Below are 10,110 nucleotides of genomic sequence, written 5' to 3'. Positions count from 1 at the left end.
ACATTTTTTGTCAGGATTTCCTATCAGAAAACTGTATTATATTGGGTTTTTGATTGTATGCTAAGGTTACAGAAAATTATATTGTTATCTTGAACTGTTCTCAAATTGTGACATTTGTAAAAGGAGCTGATTCTTAGGCTGGCCTCAGTCAAGTCAGAATGAGAGACAACCATATACTTAATTTATAGTTTTAATGTAAATGGACCATTTGTCTTCATTGAGATTGTAAGCATCAAAAAATAGCTGATCTTCCTCAAACCACAACAAAATAGACACACAACCTACAACACATAATAAATGACATCTGTCATCTTTCAGCATTATATCAAACCATAGGCTAGAGTATATGAAGATTTCCTGTCACCTGCCTGTAGTCACTTTCTTCAGGATGTTTGTTTTGAGGTGAGCCATTACCATATTCTATAGGAAACCAACTTGTAACATTTAAATTGGGGTCATACCTGTCCCACACTTCTCACTGCCTGCAGAGGAAAGAAACTCCACCTAAAATGGCCATGGGAAAACTAAATAATGTTGAATAAATATCTCATGCAGCAGTGGTGTTATATTAACTATGTGCACCACAGATGTTCAATAATCAAAATGACTGTGTCTGTATTTTCCTAGTGTTAATTTAAAATGTTTGCCCTGTCTACAGTCGATAAACATTAAACAAATTAAGTACCTGCAAATCTATAGTCTTGTTGCCTAAGATCTTTGACTGATATACAATTTTATATTATACAGTAGGGTTGGTTAAGAACACAGTCTGTTAATTCTCTGCAGAAATGTGAGCATGTGGTTCACTGCTAAAAGAAGTGGTGTGGGGCTTGGGCTTTACTCTCTTATTTACATGAGAAATGGTCTGGGCTCCTGATTTGTATCTAAGCTCCTAACATTGTAATGGTGAACAGATTTACAGAATGAGATTAACTCTCCCCAATCTGCATTTAATGTGGTAGATCTGAAATGGCCTTTCCCTGACCCTGAGGTGTGAAGGAATCATGCAGGGCAGGACCTATTGGACGTGTCACCTTGCAGTGAGAACTGGGGAGGCTTTTGGTTAGGATTAATCAATTATCTCTGTAAGAGAAAACATTTTGTGTTTTGGTCTTGACGATGATGTGACATTCTGCAAGGCTGCCGAAGAGCTACCATTTTGCAGGTCTTGAGTCTAGTTTGAGACTAACCTGATTTAGTGTTTCATCCAGTTAGTTATTGGACTCAGGTGGGCGAGGTTAGAATTGAATAGAATATACAGGACAGCAGGTCCCTGGGAAAATGGTTGCGCAGAGCTTGGAAAAATTAAGGAATACGTGTAAAAGTATTTATTTTCTTTCTGTAGTAAAACATTTTATTGTAAATGAATTTATATATTTTCCATCCCCTGCCCTGAAATGACACAGAAGGTGTTTCAGGTCTGTGGTGGGCAATTCATCTTAATATTTTTTTTTTTTAGATGTTTGTGCATATTTTCATCATGAGGATCTAAGAACAGGTGAAGGTCCCAATTCATTTAATTGATGCTGCAAGCAATAAGCAGTGCCTTAACTTTAGATTATTGTCTAAAAATACCTTATTATGAATACTAATATTTATTATTATTATTATAATGCAGGTGAAATAAAACTGCAAATTGTTTCCCGTTTCATGAACAAAATATAATCTGCAAGGAGGTATGTAGTTTATAAATGCGTAGGAAATCCCTCCCTCGTATTGTAGGGTATTACTGAAGACCTTTTTCACGCCTTGAAGTTATTCAGAACAATTGTGGGAGGAGCTGTCTCGTGAGGTCAGCATTTGGTGGAAATTGAGTAAAATTTCTAGCAACCCACCCCTCACCTAACTATCAATGTAACCCCCTCCCCAATCAACCTCCCCACCCTCCTCCTCGCTCCTCACATCTCTCTCCATTCACTGGTTCTCGTGGAGACCCCGTTGAGGGGACCTTTTCTCTCTATAAAGACAAGATGCAGCCCAACGGCCTTTGAAATTATTCACAGGATTTATTGCGATCGTCTCTCCGTCACTCGCACTTTAAAGGGCACTCAATGCTGGTTGAATGCGACTGCATGTGAACTGAAACGAATTTGGGCATTTCATTTAGTCAGGCCACTTTCGACGCGGACACTTTTTTGAATGACACGGGATTACTTTCTGGATATAACAGTTTTTTAGTATGAATGCGTGTGCTTGAGCTGCTCTCCACCTGCACTGTGCCTCGTTCCTGATAAACTCGTGCGTGGGTGCCTTTCCGCGCAGCTCGTGTTGCAGGTGCGGAAACACAGAGCGCGTGGACAGATGGCTGCGCTGACGATACAACGGACCGACAACTTTCTGCACACCTTTTTACAGGTTTGTAATCTTTTTAATTAAAATGAAAACGCGTACAGACACTTCCACATACAGTATATTGCGTCCTCAAAATTGTGCGGTGAAAAAATAAGAGCAGAGTTACAAGCTAAAGTTTAATTTTCAGTAATATATTCACTGATGAGTTTATAAATTAAACAAATATTTTGATAAGTTACATAAATAATGATAGGGCATTTTAAGTTGCACAGGTAACATGATATGCTCATTTAATTGATGCGATGGATTTTTAAATTAATTATTTTAAACTCACACAATTAAATAGGTATATTTTATTTGTACAAATGACACGATTTCATGCTCATTTAATTGTTGTGAATATCTTGTGATTTCTAAAGATGTGTGAATATCACAGTTTACATATGCACATTTCTGTTCCCTGATATATCAGTGTAAAAATAATTAGGCTTCCACTTAAAAATAAACTATTGTGTAAACATGACATTAATAAAAAATGTATTAGCTACAATAATACTGGCAATTATTGATATACCTACCAAAATATTAACAGACTGTACCAAGTACCAAAACATGCAAATATATTTTATCAAATGTTACCTTTATTTTTTTAGCCGTTCCCATTACCTAGGCTCATTGGTGTGTGGTAGTGAATGATGTTCTTTATTCATCTTCCACCAGGACCGGACACCCAGCTCGTCCCCAGAGGGAGCACCGAACGCCCTGTCCTTCCTGGCCACCACCTGTAGCCAGGCCTGGCAGGTGGGCGGCACGGTGGTGGGCGGCACAGTGGGCTCCGAGGGCTCCCAGTTCCCCTATGAGGGCTCTGTGGGTGTCGGCTCAGCCTCTGGGATGTTCCAGCTCTGGAGCAACGAGGTGGCCCCTAGTTCTGGCCTCAGTGCCTCCAGCCTCACGGCAGCCGCAGCCGCCCACCAGGCCGTGACCTTTGCCGTGCCCAAAGTCCAGTTCCCCGTGGGCCCCGGACACGGCCTGCAGTCCAGCCTGGGTCCCCATCCTCACGCACACCACCACCACCACCATCATCACCACCACCACCACGAGCTGCCTCTAACGCCCCCGGCCGAGCCTCCGTCAGCCTATTCCTTCGAGCTCTCCCCGGTCAAGGTGCTGTCCTCCCAGAGCCAGGGCCCCGCCGGGCCGTCCTACTACCCTCAGCACAATCCAGCCTCGGTGGGCCAGAGCTTCTCCAGCTTCCTCCAGAACTCCTCTACCCGGCACCATCTGTCCGGGGGCCACCACGTGGGAGAAGAGGGCCAACAGGGGTGGTGGAGCCTCCCCCAAGCCGGCGGCCACGGCAGCCCCAACAACCACCACCCCTTCTCCCTGGGTCGGCAGCTGGTCCTGGGCCACCAGCCCCAGATCGCGGCCCTCCTCCAGGGCACCTCCAAGGGCCTTCTGTCCTCCACGCGCCGCTGCCGCCGCTGCAAGTGCCCCAACTGCCAGGCCAGCGGCGGGGGGCTCGAGTTCGGCAAGAAGAGGCTGCACATCTGCCACATCCCCGAGTGCGGCAAAGTGTACAAGAAGACGTCCCACCTGAAGGCTCACCTGCGCTGGCACGCCGGGGAGCGGCCGTTCGTCTGCAACTGGCTGTTCTGCGGGAAGAGCTTCACGCGCTCGGACGAGCTCCAGCGCCACCTCCGGACGCACACCGGGGAGAAGAGGTTCGGCTGCCAGCAGTGCGGGAAGAGGTTCATGAGGAGCGACCATCTCTCCAAACACGTCAAGACACACCAGAGCAGGAAGAGCCGATCCAGTGGGAACACGTCGGACTCTCTGTTGGCCACCATCAAGAGAGAGTAGAGCTCACTGTGGGGGGGGGGGGGGCGGGGGGGGCAGTGGAGCCCAAAGACTGCCATGTGTGTCTGTACTCTTGACTGATTATCACGAACCCCTCGAGACACGGTTGAACTGAGCACAGGGACACACTGTACTCCCGAGTATTCCCTTTTCTTTTCGTGGCCATTTTCAGACAACAGAAAATGACGATTAAATGCCGATTTTCTTTTTCTAACCAGGCAACTCGAGTGAGTGGGGAGGTTTTGGATTTGACTATGAGTATGGTGCATTCACTGTTATTGCAAGATTATTGCAACTCGTTACACTCTTCGACGGCGTCAAAGAAACACCCCAATCGGCTTCCCACAGTGATCATCCATCAAAGTACCGGCTCTTCATTTGATTTCGATTTTTTTGTTTGTAATGTCGACATTAGCATCATTCTTTTTTTAAATACGGAAAAAAAGTGTTCCGCACCTGGGCTGATTCTAGAAATGTTGCTGTTTGGCCAAATAAGAATTGTGGGATCAGTCTTATCTTCTAGAAATGGATTAAACTCATTTAGAGTTGATCTGTTTTTAGAATGTAATTTAATCCTAATGTGAATTGTTATTCCTACGGGTACAACAAGAGATTTGTTGGAAAACTTTGTAAATAATGTACATATTAATTTCAGGCACAACTTTATTGAACTTAAGACCGCATGTAGATTTTAATAAACATACATTTGTTGCTTAAAACAAATCCATGTTCTGTGTTATAAACGTTATTTAATCATTTCTATGCATACTGCCATCTAATAATATAAACATCTGAACGGCACTGTAGTTCACCAAAACGTCCAAATTATTATTGAAATTATTATTTGGTTATATTCATTCCTACTACAAATGGTGAGTCGTATCACTAAAGTGTGAAGGAAAAGCCTCTTAAAAATGGGAACGAGAGAGTGAGGAGTAGAGAGGATGTTCAAAGACTTCACACCTCCTGATAGGCAACACAGAGAAACCACCACGGACAGAGTAAAGGGGGCTTTATGGGGCAGGGGGAGGGCATTTCTGGGGTAGTTGTCTCGCCTTCTGCAATCAAGTTCACAGTCATGTGGCTTTAATGGCTGTTTTCTTTCTCTGAATGGAGGAGATTGAGTCAACAGATGCAATGGCCCTCCACTCGACAGAATTCCCTCATGAATGGGACCCCTGTTGCTCAGCCCCCCCCCCGCATGGGTGACAGGAACTCCCTTTGATTTTGCCCCCTTGTGAAAGTTAATATTCCCTTCACCCCCACCCCCCATGCCTTCAGTGTCCCCGACTCTCCCACAGCCTCCCCTTTCTCCCTGCCGTCCTCCCCCTCTCTCCCGCAGCCTCCCCAACTTTCTCCTTCCCGTTCTCCAGCCTCACTCTCTCAATTTCAAATGAAGGGCTTTGTAGAAATGAGAAATGTTTATTTACATTCCTGAAGCAAGTGGAAGAGAAGAAAGATAAAATGAACAAAAATATATATATTTAAAATTGGAAGAAACATCATTTAAAGTAAAAATACCCAGATGTTTCAAAATGATCAATGCATTTCAAATGTTATAGTATTAGCTGTGTATTGTGTTGTTACAATGTACTGATAGTTAGAGTATGAACAACATTGAAAATAAAGAGATTAATTGTGGTTCTGTTTATAATGTTGTTTTCATGGCAACGGGTGACACGTCTTGCTGCTGTGATTTCACTTTGCATTGTTTGGCAGTTTATCAATGTTTGATCTGTTTTCCAATTCATTGTAGTCCTGTATGATCTCTGGGAAACATGTTTCCCTAATGTGGTCATACTCCCACATCCTTGCCCTCACTACCCATCACCTTCCGCCCTGTCACACCCCCTGTCTTATTTCCATGCAAACAACAAGTGTTTTAACAATAAAATCCTTTACGTTTCATTCTGAGGGAAACCATATAACTAACCAAATAAACAAACCCCTTTTTCTGTGTTGACAGGAAGTTTTCATGAAATGTAATAGCCATTAGCACCCTCTCTCCCTCTTCTCCCCCTTTACCTCTGAACAAACCTCCACCCCCGCCCGCCCCCGGTCACCTCTCTCCAAACCCCCAAATATCACAGGTGTGTTACATTCAGGACTGGTCTGTATTTACCTTACAGCCCTGTTCTAAGATGAGCCTTCCTTTTTTCTGAACCCCAGATGTCTGGTGGGCCCTATGTATCCAGAGGTGTCCCGAATCCAAATCAACCACTAGGCCATACACCCTACGCACTTGTGAAGACCTGAGGGCATTTGACAGGTGTAAACAATCTGGGAATAGCTGCACCTTACCCTCTGATTGGACGGGTGTAATGTTCACCTTAATAGTTAAGCCAATAAAGTCCTTGTAGATCTCCAAACGTTTAGGTTTCAGGGGTTGATTTGGGACGGCGTCTTTGTCTTAATGGGGCTGTTTGACATGTATGTGTATAATGTAAATCTGTATGTAAATCTGTATGTACATTGTATAATGTAATACTATATGTGTAATGTAAATCTGGTCGTAATTCATACTCCCACAATATGTCCTCAAACCGAGAAATTGATATTTGTTTATTAGATAAACTGACAATTCAAATATCAGAAAAGACACTTTTTATTTGATATAATACAACAGATTCAATACAGTCAAACATGGCGTCAGTATAACCCATTATCCTGCTCTATCCTTTAACCTATTCCTCTTGTGGTATTCCTTCATATATAATTAACATGCACAAAATGCTATTTCAAAAAATAACCACCGAAATGACTGTTCAACTTTACAAACAGCACTGTGTAGTCCATGAGCAGTGAAGTTATGGACCAAACTGCTTTGAATTCAAAGCGGCATGGTTGTTTTCTCAGGGCCGATATTTGAAGTAGATTTAGCTGGAGGTGGCACTGGAACTAAAAGCCATTGATCTTTGGCGGAGTTGCCTTATCAGACCCACTATCTGGATGTGATAGCCTTATACTGACCCCTGCTGGCAGTAGAAGGGAACTCACTTAGAGCTTGCGGGATAGACGTCAGCCAGTTTCATATTTTTACAGTCATTTGCTTTAAGTGGAAATTTTGGTCATTGATATACATAAAATCCCGACTTACATGTGTTTGATGTGTTAAAAAAAAACCTCACAGTTGGTTGTATGTCATAGTGGCAATGGCAACTGAACTAGTCAAAGTTTCAAAAGCTCCTGTTTTTGGCACAAGGGTCATTTTGATATGAACAGAGCATGCAGATGGGCCACGTTTTATCCAAACTGTCAGTAGATACAACAATCTAAGTAATTAGCTGTCCTTAAAACGGTCATCCTTTATCTAAGAGCTAGAGATCTAAGCCTGGACTAGCATTAGCCCTTTATCTAAAAGCCTGAGATCTAAGTCTAGGCTAGCATTAGCCCTTTATCTAAAAGCCAGAGATCTAAGCCTGGGCTAGCATTAGCCCTTCATCTAAAAGCCAGAAATCTAAGCCTGGGCTAGCATTAGCCCTTCATCTAAAAGCCAGAAATCTAAGCCTGGGCTAGCATTAGCCATGGGGCTGCAGGAGCAAAAGCTAGCAGAGATGATTGAATACAGCAGAAAGCTGTGACACATCCTGATTGGATGTCATTGACGTACTGTAGAGACAACTCATCACATTTAAAGACAATTCCTTATGGTCTTCTACCACATACCTAGAGGACCAGTGTGGTCAAGGGAAGATACGTTTGAAATTTCAGTCATTGAGAATCTGCAAGCTTTGCCCATCAAATTTGCTTTTCTGGCCACAACTCAGTAGTCTTTCCTCAATTCCTTGTGTCCCCTTCTGTCTCCATTTATCAAAACAAAATCCTTTCTTCACTTTCCGCTGACTTTTAGAGAACGAAAAGGATGGCAACAGAGGACGCAAGGGCTTTTTTTTGTATTTGTCCAAGCTAATTGCCCTGTATGCTCTCCCCTAGGTCCCCTCTGGCCTCTTGAAAATGTTCAAAGGTAAAGTAGGAGAGGTGGTGGGGAGACGGAGTGTGCAACAAATTCCCCCCTTCTAGCCCCCCAGCGTTATCAAGCGAAGTACACTGACAGTGCTGGTTCCCACAACAAATGCAAAGGGATGAAAAGTTAGTTGAGCATTATGTGTGTATAATTTGCCCCGTGCGTGTTTTCCTCAGACAAAACAGAAGCTGATTCTGTTCCGGTACAGGATGCACATACGTGTCCTTGATGAGTGTCGGCTGAGGGTGAGGATATTACCCTTCTGCTAGCCTAGTAAGGAAATTACATCTTCTCGACTAATTGATAACTCATCGATTTCTGGGTCCGAGAGGACGGTAGAAAGATTTTTTTAACGGATTCAGAAAATCCCAAGGAATCAAGGAAAGACTATAAAGGCAGGAGTCACCCCGGACTGAGGCCACGCCTGCAGAGCGCCTCCAGGGGACCCCCTAACCCTTTGACACTCCAGAAGGTTGAGATCAGACGAGACAACTTCAGTCAAAGAGAATAAGAGAACATCGAGGAGGAGCAGAGTTCTGTTCCATGACAGATTCATGCAATTCTCCTAATGTTATGAGAGAGTTGAAAGAAAAAGTAGAGACTTTCAGATCTACAGTCCTATTCTCTTCAGGGTGGAGTGCTTCTTTTGGCATGTTTACAAGGAGTGTCCTGTACACACCCCCCCAAGAACATAAACACACACACTGACCCCCCCCCCCCCCCCACACACACACACATACACACTTCTCCAGTGACACCCCACACACAATCAGGAATGGACATTTAATTTTCTTTTGAACAGTCTCTAGGCCATTAGATAGACACTACAATAGATGCTGTATGGAAATTCTCTAAAGATGAAAAATTTAAACAAGCAACCTCCGCTTTCAGCATAATAGCTAATGTCCATTTTTCTTCATACATTTAGACATGGCACCAGCCCTCTGAGTGCTACATTTTAATGGTTCGCCACGGAGGCAAGTCTTCAGCCTCGCACCACATCGCTAAAAAAAATCAGATGTGAGGGTTTTTACAATGTCAGTCCATTGCTCCGTCTGTACATTGCAATCCAGGATTCATTTGCTCAGAATGTCAATAAACTACCCGGGAACAATCTCATAAAGCAGCCTCGATCCAGTCCTGGTTCTGCACAGAGACTCCTACCTCCGCCTTCAACAGGAGCCTAAATTTACAACAGAATCAACCATCTGTAAGGCCGGATCCTGCTGCTACTCTCCATACTGGGTGAGGCGGTCCGTGACCTTTAAGTGTTCCTCCTGGAGGTCAGGGTTCATAGGTCGTCTTCGTTGAGCTGGGCTAGGTTGCTAGATCGCCGGCCCACCAAAGGACCAGAGACGGACACAGGAGGTCCCGCCTCCCCAGGCAGACCTCTGCTACGACAGCTCTCTGCTGCTCTCTGCTGGGGGAGGGAAGGAGGCAGACATTTTAATATATGAAAGATAGATTGTAGTTCAGTACAGATTGATAGATGTACTCAACATAGTTATTGCAATTTACTGAGATTTGAAATCTAGATACAGGAAACATTTCTTCTGGGAGGGTGTTGTAGAAGGCATTTTTTTGGGGGGGGGGGGGTAAAAGAGCTATATCAGCAACAGACATTTGTGTGTCTGTTTTCTTTCCCCTGTTAAACAATGTCAGTCACAACCACATAATCTGCAAATTCCACCATGAGAGAGAACAATTAGGCCATTGATAGGCATCTCTGAATGTCTGACTTCCTTTTCTGGGTCCAGTTATTTTCCATTTGTTATGTACTGATAGGCCCCATTCAGCCTGAGTGGATACAGAGAAAAACTGATGTCAGAGACATTTGTTAGGCTGTCTGCAACAGTCAAGTACAAGATCAGATGGTCTGGAATCAGTACAAGTGCCAAATTATGACAGATGGTTCTGTAGTTAGCAGTAGTTACTTATCCTTAATTGTGTTACCAGCCGGTGTGGTCTTATGGCAGTATTTAAAGACACCTGCCAGC

At 43.7% G+C, this 10,110-nt stretch overlaps 2 protein-coding genes across 8 annotated transcripts in view; one reads left to right on the top strand and one right to left on the bottom strand.

Moving 5' to 3' along the window:
• The first annotated feature begins 1,931 nt into the window (after positions 1 to 1,931).
• sp5l (Sp5 transcription factor-like) lies at positions 1,932 to 4,152 on the top strand. The gene is made up of 2 exons (XM_010875115.3): positions 1,932 to 2,355; positions 3,013 to 4,152. The coding sequence occupies exons 1-2, from the start codon at positions 2,302 to 2,304 to the stop codon at positions 4,150 to 4,152; spliced, it is 1,194 nt and encodes a 397-aa protein (XP_010873417.2). The 5' UTR covers positions 1,932 to 2,301.
• Positions 4,153 to 6,736: 2,584 nt separating this feature from the next.
• Positions 6,737 to 10,110, bottom strand: part of arhgef25a (Rho guanine nucleotide exchange factor (GEF) 25a) — a 74,033-nt gene continuing 70,659 nt past the window's right edge. For 6 of the 7 annotated variants that reach the window (XM_020051721.2, XM_034296180.1, XM_010875117.4 and 3 more), the window contains one exon: positions 6,737 to 9,533. In XM_020051721.2, the coding sequence (XP_019907280.2) occupies positions 9,405 to 9,533 (129 nt within the window). In that variant the 3' untranslated portion in view covers positions 6,737 to 9,404. The remainder of the gene's footprint in view (positions 9,534 to 10,110) is intronic. The other variant, XM_010875118.3, reaches the window with a different exon arrangement.

This window comes from Esox lucius, chromosome 12, assembly GCF_011004845.1.
Source record: "Esox lucius isolate fEsoLuc1 chromosome 12, fEsoLuc1.pri, whole genome shotgun sequence".
NCBI lineage: Eukaryota > Metazoa > Chordata > Actinopteri > Esociformes > Esocidae > Esox > Esox lucius.
This window is presented reverse-complemented; position numbering and strand designations above follow the sequence as displayed.

Coding starts and splice junctions, on each gene's coding strand:
- sp5l (XM_010875115.3), top strand. CDS start 2,302: ATGGCTGCGCTGACGATACAACGGACCGACAACTTTCTGCACACCTTT. Junction 2,356..3,012: donor TTCTGCACACCTTTTTACAG/GTTTGTAATCTT, acceptor ATCTTCCACCAG/GACCGGACACCCAGCTCGTC.